Here is a 15,389-nt window from a genome sequence, read left to right on the forward strand (position 1 = left end):
TCAACATTCTATCCTTTGTACTTTCAGTGTCTGAAAATATCTCTGAGAGTGCCTTTAGTGTGCCCATGTCATTTTCTCTAGAACCTTTTAATCCTTTTTGTAACAACTATTCTTTTGATTTATATCGATACCTCTCCATCACCAAATTGCCTTGGCTGCATATCTAAATTCCTTGAAATGGCATCAGGGTCAATATTCGCAAATTCAACCGTTTCTCCTGTAACTCCATTTATGTTTAATTCAGATTTCACTTCCAATGTGTCTCTCTTTGTTTCTCTGCTGCTTGTTCATTCCCTCCTTCCTTTTCTTTTTGCTTTTTCACTTTCCCTCCCTCCCTTTCTTCCTTTCTTTTCTTTCTTTCCATCTCTCTCCCTCCCTCCCTTCTTTTCTTTTCCTTTCTTCTCTTTCCTTTCTCTTCTTTCTTTCTTTCTTTCTTTCTTTCTTTCTTTCTTTCTTTCTTTCCCAATGCCCTCTTTGGACTATTTTTGTGAAACATCATGTGGGTTTATCACTGGAAGATGGTGAGACAACACAACTACACTTTGCTGTCTGTGAATGAACTGAATAACAGATATGCAGTGACCAATCACTGAAAGACTTTGGAAGAAGTAATGTAATTGTTCACTGGTCATGATGTTATTATGTAATGATTTTGTATATTGAAGCAGCAAAGTTTATACCTTACACATTGTTCACAGTTAATGTACCAGTCATCAAAATTCAAACTGTGTTTTGGGGGACTGGTGTTTTAACTAACGATGGTCACTGAAATTAATACATATTAGAACCTTAAGTGAAGACTCTCTATATATGATAATAATATGAAGGATATCAAGTATCACAAAGAATCATAAAAATATTACTCTACTGTATTACAAATTTATAGATAGCTATGGATCTCCTAAAATAATATGCTGATATAATATTAATTATAGTTTAATAATTGATATTATCATGTTATTATAATAATAATTTTATTTAACCCCTAGGAATTTAGAAGTTTGGAGGGATATAATGTATGATTCAGGAAAATTTTAAAGTTCAAATTGATAAATTACTTTAGTTATAAAAACATTCAACATCAAGCTGTTATCTTTAAATAATATTTAAATATTTAAATAATAATATCAATATATTAGTAATATCAATATATTGATACTGTATTTATAGAATATATTATATTATGTATTATATTATTATGCTATATATTAGTATAATATCAAATATTAACAATATCAATATTTGCTTATTAAAAACACATTTATGTCATAATCACGTAAAAACTTTTAATTCATAATGATTACCTGAATTGAGGGAAGAAAATGTTCTTTTAAATATATATATTTAACACAAATATGTATTTAAATATATATATACTTTTTGTTTTTTAATTTTTTAGTGTTTATTCATGTTTGAGAGACACAGAGAGACATGACGCGTGAGGGGGGGGATAGAGAGAGAGAGGGAGACACAGAATCCAAAGCAGGCTCCAGGTTCTGAGCTGTCAGCACAGAGCCTAACATGGGACTCGAACTCACAAACCATGAGATCATGACCTGAGCTGAAGTCAGATGCTCAACCGACTGAGCCACCCAGGTGCCCTATATACTTTTAATATTTATTTGTTTTGAGAGAGAAAGAGAGCAGGGGGGGGGGCAGAGACAGAGGGAGAGAGAGAATCCAAATCAGGCTCCATGCTCAGCACAGAGCCTGATGTACGGCTTGAACCCACAAACCGTGAGATCATGACCTGAGCTGAAAGCAAGGGTTAGATGCTTAATTGACTGAGCCACTGAGGCACCCCCAGGAAATGCTTTTTAAAATTCTCCTATTATAGGGGTGCTTGGGTGGCTCAATTGGCTAAGCATCTGCCTCTTGGTCTCAGCTCAGGTTTTTGGAGTTCGAACCCCACATTGTGCTGTGCTGACAGTATGGAGCCTGCTTCAGATTCTCTCTCCCTCGTTCTCTGCCACTCCACCCCTCTCAAAACAAATAAATAAACTTAAAAAATTCTCCTATTATAATTTCTTATAAACTTATGCTTTTTAAAAAAAATTAACGTTTATTTATTTTTGAGACAGAGGGAGACAAAAAGACAGTGCACGAGTGGGGGAGGGGCAGAAAGAGAGGGAGACACAGAATCTGAAGCAGGCTCCAGGCCCCAAGCTGTCAGCACAAAGCCCAATGTGGGGCTTGAACTCACAAACTGTGAGATCATGACCTGAGCACAAGTTGGATGCTTAACCAATTGAGCCACTTGGGTGCCTTTTTATAAACTTAGGTTTAGTGAGACAGTATTTACATTGAGATTAGAATTTTTTTAATATACAATAATACTACCTATGTAATAACAAAACTGTCATGTTAATCAAATATATTGCTAATTTTTAAAATTCCTGTTTGGACTGAAGGAATTGAAATGGTTTATAAATTGTTCTTTTAGCCCTAAAACTCTGTGTTTTTATATTAAAATCTATCAAATTTTGAGCATGTCTGTTTTGGAGATCAAATGCTTATTTTTTATTTTAAGGGGATGGTTAGTGTTCCCAGCATTATTTAGTAAGTTAAAGCCTTAGGTGTTAAATCTGATTTTTGGTTGAGCTCTCAGAAGGAAAGGATGATTCATAGGCACCTTGAGACAGTCACTTATCCCACATGAACTAAGGAGCATATATTTTCCAAGGCTCTGAAAATAAAGACAGTGCTAAGTACCATCTCTTGAAGTCATGTTGTGTTTTCTGCAAGATGTTAAGATAAAAATAAGATTGTTTGGATAACATTCAGGTTTCATGAGTGTATGTGTATAATGCATGAGAATTTGGATGAGTAAATATGCATAGCATAATTCTTTTAAAATGATGTACTTTTAGACTGATTGACTTACCAGAACTGCTGAAGTAAGAAAACACACTCCAATTTAATTTGCAATAATGGGGACATTGGCTCTGCTACAGTTATTTTAAATGTATACATGCCTGACTGTGAATGGATCAAGTGCGTCATTGGCATTGCACTGAAATCATTCAGACACTTTTTTTCTTGCCATCACAGGTAGAGCGGGAAAAGGCCATTCTTCTGGCCAATCTCCAGGAGTCACAGACGCAGCTGGAACACACGAAGGGGGCGCTGACAGAGCAGCACGAACGGGTGCACCGGCTAACAGAACACGTTAATGCCATGAGAGGCCTACAGAGCAGCAAAGAACTCAAGGCTGAGCTGGATGGGGAGAAGGGCCGGGACTCAGCGGAGGAGGCCCATGACTATGAGGTGGACATCAATGGCTTAGAGATCCTTGAATGCAAGTATAGGGTGGCAGTAACTGAGGTGATTGATTTGAAAGCTGAAATTAAGGCCTTAAAGGAGAAATATAATAAATCTGTAGAAAACTATACTGATGAGAAAGCCAAGTATGAGAGTAAGATCCAAATGTATGATGAGCAGGTTACAAGTCTTGAAAAGACCACCAAGGAGAGTGGAGAGAAGATGGCCCACATGGAGAAGGAGTTGCAAAAGATGACCAGCATAGCCAACGAAAATCACAATACCCTTAATACAGCCCAGGATGAGCTGGTGACATTTAGTGAGGAGCTAGCCCAGCTTTACCACCATGTATGTCTGTGTAATAACGAAACCCCCAACAGGGTCATGCTGGACTACTATAGGCAAAGCAGAGTCACTCGTAGTGGCAGCCTGAAAGGGCCTGATGATCCCAGGGGACTTTTGTCTCCACGATTAGCCAGGCGGGGTGTGTCATCCCCAGTAGAAACAAGGACCTCATCTGAACCAGTTTCAAAAGAAAACACAGAGGCCAGCAAAGAACCAAGTCCAACCAAGACCCCCACAATCTCTCCTGTTATTACTGCCCCACCATCATCTCCAGTATTGGATACAAGTGACATCCGCAAAGAGCCAATGAATATCTACAACCTTAATGCCATAATCCGGGACCAAATCAAACATCTGCAGAAAGCTGTGGACCGGTCCTTGCAACTGTCTCGTCAAAGAGCAGCAGCACGGGAGCTGGCCCCCATGATTGATAAAGACAAGGAAGCCTTAATGGAAGAGATCCTCAAGCTCAAGTCCCTGCTGAGCACCAAACGGGAGCAGATTGCCACACTGAGAGCAGTACTGAAAGCCAACAAACAGGTGATCTCATTCTACTGACAACACACGCTAGCCAACACTTTCTTAACTAGTTAATTCTTTAATGGTTTTAGTGTCCGTTATCATCAGGGTGAGAGTTCACATTCCTGGTCAGCAGAGTAATAAATCAAACTACGTCTCAGTGCCAGATCAGAATGTAATAATTATTTTTCAGTGAGTGAGTAGATGATACAGGAGAGTAGCTATGCCCCTCTAGGGGAGGTCGAGGTGAGGAAGTTAAAGCAGGATCCAAGAGGAAGATCTAGTTGCAGATGTAGAAAGGCAATTCAGGCAGTACTTAGCTGGAGTCCAGCAGTCACTGAGTGTGGAAACAGGAGATGGAGAGGGGTTGAATGGGCTGGCATGGCAGCATATACCAGGGAGACACTCTGGCAAGCCCCAGAGCAAGCAGAGGGGAGCCCTCTAGAGAGAGATATAGAATGTCTACAAGCTCTGCCAGTGACCACGTATCTGAAATTTAGGTTCAGTTGCGATGTTAATTCATCACCTAGCTTAAGCTGTGGAAAGTTTTTCCTAAGCATAGATCTTGTCCTTCTGGAATAAGCAGGAATGCTACAACATGACCCTACCTGACTAATTCCTAGATCTTCTCTGTGACTGAATTTGTTTTCCACCCTTGAGCTTTACCTGGGTGAGAATGCTGTGAAATACAGATGGGAAAATATTTTTAACCTCTGTTTAGTTTCTCTGGAACATAAACCTTAAAAGATACATTTGAGAAGGATGCTGATAAAGGGTGTTGATAAAGGGAAAGCATCAAATGCCTTCTTGCAAATGTAGGCAGTGCTGGTGTTGGGGGGTGAGGGTTAATTTCAGATGCAATGCTCCTTCTCCTTTTACCCTCATATGAGGGAAGCCACACCAATATTGTGTCATCCACAGTACAGTTTTCTAGCGTCTTTGTCTTTAGTTCCCATAAATCCCCTGATATAATTGGGAGGTCTGTCCCACAAGCAGTAATTTCTTTGCACTGTAAACATGTTTTATATAAATCTAAGGACAAATTAGGACCTTCTTTTGTGCCATCACTTCAAGGAAATAGAAGAGATTAGGATGAGTAAAGAATTTGCGAGAGATCTGACTCCAATTTGAGGTCAGAATGAAAGAATTTGTGGGGCGCCTGGGTGGCTCAGTTGGTTAAGTGTCCGACTCATGGTTTTGGCTCAGGTCATGATCTCATGGTTTCTGAGTTCGAGCCCCTGTCAGTGCAGAGCCTGCTTGGGATTCTCTCTCTGTCCCTCTCTCTCTGCTTTTCCCCTGCTCTATCTCTCTCTCAAAAATAAATAAGTAATGGGGCGCCTGGGTGGCGCAGTCGGTTAAGCGTCCGACTTCAGCCAGGTCACGATCTCGCGGTCCGTGAGTTCGAGCCCCGCGTCGGGCTCTGGGCTGATGGCTCAGAGCCTGGAGCCTGCTTCCGTTTCTGTGTCTCCCTCTCTCTCTGCCCCTCCCCCGTTCATGCTCTGTCTCTCTCTGTCCCAAAAATAAATAAACGTTAAAAAAAAAAAAAATTAAAAAAAAAAAAATAAATAAGTAAAAACTTAAAAAAAAATAACTTGCTACCATAAACTACTACAATCCAAAGACCCAGTTATTTAGAGTAATCATAAAAAACCAATACCATATCACTAAAAACCACATTAGATAAGGCTTAGACAACCTTTATCAAGGACCTAATATCCTGGGCATTCTTGCTCAAGCCACTCAAATAGCATCTCTGACTTCTTCCTGAAGGTTGAATATGAACAACCTAGAAATCTAGATTTATAAGTCACAAGATGCTTAAATGATGCAGAAGTATAGATAGGCATGGTTGATAAGCCATGAAAGACTAATTTGTGAATGAGCATTCATTTATTACATAGTTCAAGGCAGGTGGTAGATAATGATGCCAATTAAGTGACCAAGTAATCTAGTAGGAGTTCAACACATGCCTGTTAACTGTTTGCAGAGTAGGACATGTCATTGAGAGGTATAAACAGTATCATAGGAATTCAGTGCAATACAGGAATACAAAGCATTCCTGGCTGAATTTTTATTTTCTCAGTGGTTTGTGGTACCATTTGCATTACACTAGCGTCACAAACCTTATGGTCTCAGTAAATAAAATGAAAACACATTTCTAGCCATGCATTTAGTTTACATTTTAATGATGTTGGCCCTATCGCTATGATGCTTATGTGCCATAAATAACTTCAGATGTCTGCAGATGACATCCATTATGTTTAGACATTGTGGAATGTTCACTATTAAGATTAAGGTAAGAATTCTGTCATAAAGGGAAAAGGGGGAATCTTCTTGTTTTAAAAATAGACATTCTGCATTCTCTATGAATTTTTTCATAGACTTCAGGTTTTTCTGTATGCACAGTGTCTTCTGCTGAAATATGCAAATGTTTATGAAATAGCATCTGTGTACTAAACTGTGCTAGATGCTAAACATTCAAAGAAGACTGATACATGGTCCCTGCCCTTCAGAATAGGACTCACAAACTGGTGAGAATGTTGGGAAAGAAACAGATCATTACAGTTTGATATTATACATGCTGTAATAGAAGTTATGGAAACATTGCCTAGGAAGCAATTGATGTTTCCTAAAGGAGTTAGGAAAAAAAAAAAGACTTCATGGAAGCAGTTTTACTTGAGTTTGTTGTTAAAGGATAAGGAGTTGTTTTCCAGGAGAGGAAGAAACAATTCCAAGCAGAAAGAAGAGTAGGTAGAAAGTCAAAGAATAGAATGATATATTCAGGGAATGGTTGTGAAGATGTCTGTGGCTGGAAGCAAGATTTTTTATTTACAAAGTTAAGTTAAGGAGCATGGAGAATGTAGCAAATGCAGACATCAGCAAATCTACTCATGGGCTGAAGATACTTAGAGTTTCTAACTTCTGAAAAAGCTTTGTGCAGTCTGGACCAACAAGTCTACAAACAGAACTGAGTCTTTGGGGGCATTTCTCACAAATAATAAATGAGTTTGTGCTTCTATTTCATATCTTGCTCTTCTGTTATTCCCTTCTCTCCTCCCCTTGGGTAACTGACCATTTGGCTTCATATGCTTACCAATTTGTTACACTTACATTTTCACAACTTAAGATTAACGGTTCTATATGAATATATGTATAAATTAAAAAAAAAATTAAACTGCCATTTTTCTCCCCAGATCAATTTCTGCATTCTGGATAATTTTCTGAATCGATAGTATTTCTGAAGATTCCATTGAGTTATAGCTACAGAATACGCTAAAATATTTTATCAGTAAATTCTCATTTTAATCTGAATTTAAATTCAATTAAAACCTATAAGAAGCTACTTTGGAATCAAGACATTAACAAGTTACTCTATCCTAACATTGTTTTCATTATAAAAAGAATCCAGGTATCTCGATAGAAATTGGCACTTTGCATAAGAAAGTTCAAGCTGTCCATTTTAAGCACAAAAGGAAATGTTAAAAACCAGGAACATCCCATTAGCAATGGATTTTTCTTCTTTAGTAGTGGATTTTTTCATTAGTATTGAGTATTTTTACACACTCTGAAAAGCTGCAGTTAACAGTTTGTTTAAAATGGTATGTTTTCGGGGTGCCTGGGTGTCTCACTCGGTTAAGCGTCCGACTTTGGCTCAGGTCATGATCTCGTGGTTTGTGAGTTCAAGCCCTGCATGGGGCTCTGTGCTGACAGCTCAGAGCCTGGAGCCTGCTTCAGATTCTGTGTCTTCCTCTATCTCTCTGCCTCTCCCTTGCTCATGCTCTGTCACTTTCTGCCTCAAAAATAAATAAAACATTAAAAAAAATTTTTTTTAAATGGTATGTTTTCTGTTTGGCTTCAATATATATATATATATATATACCATGTGCTGTGCATTAAACAGGCAGTCCCTGAATACACATTGATTTCATACATTGATTCAGTTAACATTTTTCTTTCTTCTTACGGTGTGTCAAGCTAGTTTTCAGTTTGAAATGCTGTTAATTCCAAAAGATTCAGAAATGCCCAAATTCTAAGTTCAAAGGGATATTTTAATTCATTCAAACATTTTGGAATTTCTCCTTTTTATAGAAATTGTGAAGAATTAAATTAGACTATAATTTATTGTTTTGAAGTTGTATGCAAAGGCAGGAAGTAATCGGTTCCTTGTGAATTCTTTTCCTTACACATGTAATATGGATTTATAGTTTATTGTGTACTCATACTATAAATTGCAATGGCCTGTGTCTTTTATTCTATGTTTTAGGCCCCTAGAGCACAGGGGCAAGAATATTTGCATTCTGTTATATTTCTTTTTCTTTTTTACTTTTTTTAACATTTATTTTTTTTTGAAAGAGCACAAGTGGGGGAGGAACAGAGAGAGAAGGAGACACAGAATCTGAAGCAGCCTCCAGGCTCCAAGTTGTCAGCACAGAGCCCAACATGGGGCTCGAACTCACGATCCATGAGATCATGATCTGAGCTGAAGCCAGACATTTTACTGACAGAGCCACCCAGGCGCCCCGCATTCTGTTGTATTTCATTTGGAAGCTGTGCTTCTTTACTGCCTTCTCCTTGATAAAATCCTTCTTGGATAAAGTTTAATTTTAGCTCCCTTTCTGTCTGAAAAATTGCAGACTCAGGAATCTGCATTAAAATATTTTCTGAACTACGATCATTTCCTTAGCTTCTGATACTCTGGTTCACAGCTGGCTTCCAGGGCGATTTAACCATGTTATGGATTTTAAAGAAAAACTGCCTTATGTCCGTCCAGGTACATATATATGTTTATATAAAATTAACCAAACCAATTTCACTTTCCATTTATGAAAGAAAGTCCTAGACCCAGCATGGAAAAATCTGTATGATAGGTTTTCCTGATACGAAAATCCTAAGCGTTGTGATTTTTCTGCTTCAGACAGCTGAGGTCGCTCTAGCTAATCTCAAGAACAAATATGAAAATGAGAAAGCAATGGTGACTGAAACTATGACGAAGCTTAGAAATGAACTGAAGGCTTTGAAAGAAGATGCAGCAACTTTCTCATCCCTGAGAGCAATGTTTGCAACAAGGTAACAGTTTTTTCTTCCAAGATGAGGTGGGGTGCTTGGGAGAAAGACTTTAAAATTCACATTCACATGCACACCTCTTGGTGTGCCATCTAAGAGGGTGAGGGGTGAAGAAAATACTTGAGATTCCACTCTGACCTAAGGCAAAATGTTGTGTGCTGTGTTCCAGAGCCCTCTACTGGACACACTGGATCAAGCAATTCGTTTACATAGAAGTATTTTTAAATTAATAGATATTTTTTCCTAGAGCTTATGTGCCAAAAAGAATTAGGACCCCCCCCCCAAAAAGCCTCCGATAACGGGGAGGAAATGTTTTTCTTAAAATTGCTAAATATTGTATTATCACCACTGAAATTTATTTCTGTGACATAAAAATGCTTATCATTAGTAAGTATTGCATGAGAAAGACATGTTCATGATGAATATAAGTACTCATTATATCAGCTAATTATTTGGACTTTAATACACTATGAATTAAATTATAATTTTTTTTGTGAGAGAGAGCATGAATGGGGAAGTGGGGCAGGGAGAGAGAGAGAGACAGAGAGACAGAGAGACAGAGAGAGAGAGAGAGAGAGAGAGAATGAGACAATCTTAAGCAGGCACCACACTGTCAGCACAGAGCTCAACGTGGGTCTTCATCTCATGAACTGTGAGATCATGACCTGAGCTGAAATCAAGAGTCAGACGCTCAACCAACTGACCCATCCAGGCACTCCTAAATTATAATTTCTAAAATGTAATTGTATTTATCACCAAGTTTTTCACATTGCCATGCTAATTAACTAGACAAATATTAGTGACTACCTCTCCCCACCAAAAGGTTTCAAAATCTTGAGATTTTCAATAGTGTCGCCATCCCCTTTTGACTGTCACAATTCAGTGCCAAAACAAAAGCAGTCATGTATCTTATATAATACACACGTGGTACAAAATTCATAAAGCATAACTATGGGTTTATTTGCAGATTTAGTAGATAACTTATATGTAGCTGATATAAATGTAAAAAACAAAACAAAACAAATCCTGGGTTTTATAGGAGCCCTGGAATCTGTCCGGCTTTCTTGCATAGGAGGAGAGAAAAGTTTCAAGCTCATACTTTGTAATTGACTCTCTTGGTGATGGCCGTTAGAGGGCTGAGTACTTGGTGAACCACAGAGATGCAGAAGACCTGAATGAGCTGACCTCTGGGTCTGATCCTGGGAGAGTTTGAGGAATAGAGTGGATATATTTATACACCTCTGGCCACCGTGGGGGGCAGGATAGAGAATGGGGATGGTACACAGTGCTCCCCTCTTTGATGAAAGAAATCAGTCAGCATTACATGTAGAATTAAAATATATATATTTCCTCTTTTAAACAGAAGTCAAAATATTTTTAATGGGACATTTATAGTCTTAATCTGGCTTAAATAACCAGAAATTTGTTTTTTTGTTTTGTTTTGTTTTGATTTTTTAGGTATAATAACTGCCTTGCTCCATAGTGTTTTTAAAAATATTGTTATCTGACCAATTAAAATAAATCCAGGATGTTAAACCCACCTCGTATTTTACTAAGACGCAATATTTCTTTTGGTATCCCTACTATGCTTCTTGACATTTAAGTTTAACAAAAATGGGACCCACCTGCATTTCAAGTTCTTTCACCTAGAGTCTGTTTTTTCTTTAAAATGCTGCAAGGCTTATCTTAATTTCAAAGTTTGCACGGCACATTTTGGATATCTCCATCAAGTCATTAACTCTCAGCTGGTGCATGAAGAGTATTTGTTGTTATTATGTTAGTGGGTAAGTAAACTCAGAAAAAAACCCTGAAAATTGTGTGATCAAGCCTCCCTTCCAAATGTTTGTGTGCTTAGATTTTACTTTTGTTGGGGAAAAAAGATCACTGAGCTTATCTTTTGGCTACAGCACAACTATCAAAGCCGAAGAAAGATGTTCCCGACAGCCTGCTATATCTGTATCAAACCCTATGCAAATCTTGATTTTCTTTGACATCTATGGCTTTATCTTCTGGTTAAGAAATCTTTGAAAATATTCAGGTTTCTAATTCAGGCAAATCTGCCATATTGAAAACAGTGCAGCTGCAATGGGGACTCAAAGTAAAACCTATAAATACAGATAAAGGAGGAAATGTTTTCTTTATAAACACTATTATTCCTTTGCATGCTACAAGCCTAGTCTATGATAAACCTGTCACATTCCTCTGAAGAAGATCATGTTACACAGTAGAAGAAGCTATTGTAACACATCTAAGATGCTGTGAACGTTACCTGAAATGTTACAGTTCACTCTTCTGCCACCATGGAGCAGCCTCCATAATAACTCTGTCACTGGGGTTTAAGATGTCATCCATTAAGAGTGTCCCCATATGCACTCCATGGTATGGAAGAACCATCAGTTCTTGAACCTTCTCCAGTTTTCCACTGTAATAGGTTACCTCCATTCTGCTCAGGGAAGACCAGTGTTCTAAATCTAAATTCCAGTGAAATTCTCAACTCAAGTTCCACATTTAGTGTCCCCAAGATTTTCTCCTGACCACTTTTTTGTTTGGGTTCTAGATGTGATGAGTATGTCACACAGTTGGATGAGATGCAGAGACAGTTAGCAGCTGCAGAGGATGAGAAGAAGACTCTAAACACTTTGTTACGAATGGCTATCCAGCAAAAACTCGCCCTGACCCAGCGGCTGGAGGACTTAGAGTTTGACCATGAGCAGTCCCGACGCAGCAAAGGCAAACTTGGAAAGAGCAAGATCGGCAGCCCTAAAGTAAGTGGGGAGGCATCAGTCACCGTGCCCACCATAGACACTTACCTCCTGCATAGTCAGGGCCCACAGACACCCAACATTCGGGTCAGCAGTGGCACTCAGAGGAAAAGGTATGCATGCAGCGATCTTCATAGTATGGTGCAGAGGCCAGATTTTTAGTTAACTGCAAAAATTAATGTGCTCTTATTGTGGAGGATGGAGGAAGGGAAGGAAGAGAAAAACTGGGAGTGGGTGTATAAATGGGCCTTGCTTGGCCCTTCCAAATCAAATCCTTTTGATAATCGTGTTTATTTGTTCCTTTCTGTCCCCCATGCCCCACGTCTTGATTAACCATAATATAATTTTTGAGTATCTGTCAACATTTTTGCTGTTCTTTGTATGCATAAATTTGCCTCTCCCTTACCTCCAACCTAAAAATTGATAGACAAAAAAAGGTGGATATTAAGAATGAAGCTGCGTTTTACGTGACATTTAAAAGTCATTGTACCTCTGGTAATGGTGCTAGTTACCAGCTTCTCTTTAATGCGGCAAGGATATGAATATGTTCTTTTAGGGAAGCTTGTCCACATTACCAAATCTGACAACTGACTCAAAGGAGATGTCTATATTTAGGCAAATGGAATTGATTGTGTGTAGTCTTTTCCTTAAAAGCAGGTTGTTGTGCCTTTTCATTTCGTATGTGAATGTTGCTCAAAGAAATCATTTGCAAGGTTATTAGTGGCTTGATTTGGTGACCTTTTTACAGAGTCCTGGATGTTGAATTACTTACCCTGTATTTTCAGTTAATGGTAAAATTTGTATTTTAGGAATTTTCAGTAAAGTATCAAATAATATAAATATTTTCTATTTGCGGTTCAAACTGACTAACGATAATAAATTTCTTTTCCAGTATCCAGTACAGTTTCCAAATAGGGTTGTATCCTGGTATGGAAACTAAGCAAAAAGCAAAAATCTTGACTTACATGTTTTAAAAAAATTAAATGCCAATGTAAATAATGTTGTCACTGGTGAGGCTTTGAAAGGTAATTAAAGTAAAACTTTTTTGTTTCCTATATGTATTTTCTTGGATCTCCTGCAAGACAATTTTCACCTTCCCTTTGTGATCAGAGCCGTCCCAGGACTTCAGGGGCTACCTACCTACAGAATTTATTAAGAGTTCCCCCTGATCCCACCTCCACAGAATCATTTCTTCTGAAGGGCCCCCCTTCCATGAATGAATTCATCCAAGGGCACCGGCTCAGCAAGGAAAAAAGGTTAACCGTGGCTCCACCAGGTAAACATTTTTTCCTTGGGTGCATGTGATGCAGATGATTAGCTGAGTAGACCACTCCCCCTTCCTCCCAACCACTCATGTCCACCCATCCACGGAGTCCAACTTGGACCACAGGTAAATTCCTGCAGCTAACATAAAAATGCCTTTATGCCTAGCGTCCCGTTTCCTCCTTGACTCGGCTAGACGAGCATTCCTTAGGAGTCTCCAAGGAATTCCTTTTAACAGCCAATGACGGAAAATGAGAGTTGGAAGGAATGGGATAGGTCAAGGGAACCTAGCAACAGGCGTAATGCAGGGCACACCCCCCGGGTCCTATCTGCAGCGTGGTAGCTCATAGCGATTCCATCTTGATCAAATTTTGTCATTTTGTTCTGATATTTTTTAAGGTAGTTTCAGTCAAGGGAGCTATCTTTATAAAAAGCCTTTGGGGCTAATCTCCTTTTGTAGTGACTCAGAATGTCTCTTCAATCACTATAGAGAAAATAGAAGTAAAATCCGCTAAGGTTTTGCTCCTCTGGAACATTTACATCTTAATGTAATATTCTTGTAGTTTGCAAGCCCTTATTGATTTATGCTTACCAATATGCTCACATTTTATTTTTAGCTTCACTGTTTTGCATTTTTCTTTTTCTTTATAAAAATTTTTTCCTATGAAGAGCTTCCTATGTGACTTCTGGCAAATAAAGTTCAGCCCTCTGAGAAATCCCTGCATGCTAATTATAGGTCAAAGGTGTCATACAGGAAGTCCATGAAACAAAATAAGCCCAAAGGCAGCATAATGGTTAGTTGTCACAGGGAATGAAAAATTAAAACTAATTCAAGTTAGTTGTCAACACGAGCATCTATATTTCTGGCCTCCCTTGAAAGATTCTGAATATCTGACAGCCTGAGGTCAGTGTCCATGCGTGTCAATAACCTGTCAGAGCCTCGTACTGGCTGCTGCTTTTATGCACTTTTCCACAGCCCCCTTACTCCCGAGTACTGATACCCAGCCTGCTGCACCCATTTTTGTTATCTACTGGACCCTACTATAGCCTTTGAGTTTGCCACAGAATTTTTTTTTTTTTTAATTCACTTTAGTTGTCTCACCTACCTCATTTACTTGATGTTTACCTTAATTCCTTTTTGGAAACCTCTGCCTTTGGATCTGTAATAATATCCTCATATGATTCACGAATCAGCCTACTGATTGGGATGAAAAGGTGTGGTGTGGAAATTTATAGCACATAATCAACATTCTAAGAATGTTTGAGCAAATGGGTGATGATAACGAGTTGGGAGAGCATAACAGCCAAAATGTATGCCAAAAAACAAAACAAAACAAAACAAAAACAACAAATAAAAACCTACAACTCTGCCAGGTGTTCTTACTTTCATAGCTCATTTCCTAATATTTCAGACCCCTTTGGAAGGTACCTTGAAGTATCTGTAAATCACCAAAACGATTGTGATTCATCAGGATATCTAACTTGAATAAAACACTTCAAGTTGTTTTAGTGTTCCAAGTGGATTTAGTAGCACTATCTATTGGAACTTAGGAAAGAAATCCTATGATTAATTAGGAACCCTATTGTATTTGAATTAAAAAGTGACCGATCAGTAAGATTAAAAATTAATAAATATTAACAATAACTGTTTTCATTTTGTGTATGATCATTTGATCCTTATTTACATTAATGTGTATTTACATCATTGTCATTACATTGTCGAAACCATTAACATTACATTGTAAACTTTTCTATGCTACTACCTCGACTATTTTTATTTTTAAAGGTTGTATCATAAATTTTATTTCAGATTTTATTCCTTTAATCTCTACTTCTCCTGTTAACTGCTGGGGTGTTTTTTCATTCTTTGTTATTTTCTGCAGTGCTGCTAGAAATACCCTCATGCATTCAACTTCTCATCAGTTTCGTTTTTTTCTCAAGTGAGATCACTGGGTTACAATGATGAAAATCTTTGTTTTTTGCTCCGTTTTGATGTTGCTGTCAAAGAGGATAGATCAGTGTACTAAGAGTCTCACAAAATATTTTTCCCTTTTCCACACATTCTGAATGTTTCTAGTTCTTTTTGCACACTGTACCCATCTTGCAACTCTAAGGCTAGTGAGCCTACATGAACGAGAGTAGCATTATGTTTTCTCAAACGCTTGCGTTTCAAAT

At 38.2% G+C, this 15,389-nt stretch overlaps 1 protein-coding gene across 4 annotated transcripts in view; it reads left to right on the forward strand.

The window, feature by feature from the left end:
* BICD1 (BICD cargo adaptor 1) overlaps positions 1–15,389 on the forward strand; it is a 246,770-nt gene that overhangs the window by 203,813 nt on the left and 27,568 nt on the right. For 2 of the 4 annotated variants that reach the window (XM_047066739.1, XM_047066740.1), the window contains exons 5-8: positions 3,052–4,146; positions 9,041–9,192; positions 11,747–12,064; positions 13,034–13,227. In XM_047066739.1, the coding sequence (XP_046922695.1) occupies positions 3,052–4,146; positions 9,041–9,192; positions 11,747–12,064; positions 13,034–13,227 (1,759 nt within the window). Of the gene's footprint in view, positions 1–3,051; positions 4,147–9,040; positions 9,193–11,746; positions 12,065–13,033; positions 13,228–15,389 lie in introns of those variants that run through there. The other 2 variants (XM_047066742.1, XM_047066741.1) reach the window with 2 other exon arrangements.

Source organism: Lynx rufus, unplaced genomic scaffold, assembly GCF_022079265.1.
Source record: "Lynx rufus isolate CCGP_SWC_20201006 ecotype Redwood Valley unplaced genomic scaffold, mLynRuf1.p SCAF_7, whole genome shotgun sequence".
NCBI classification, from domain to species: Eukaryota; Metazoa; Chordata; class Mammalia; order Carnivora; family Felidae; genus Lynx; species Lynx rufus.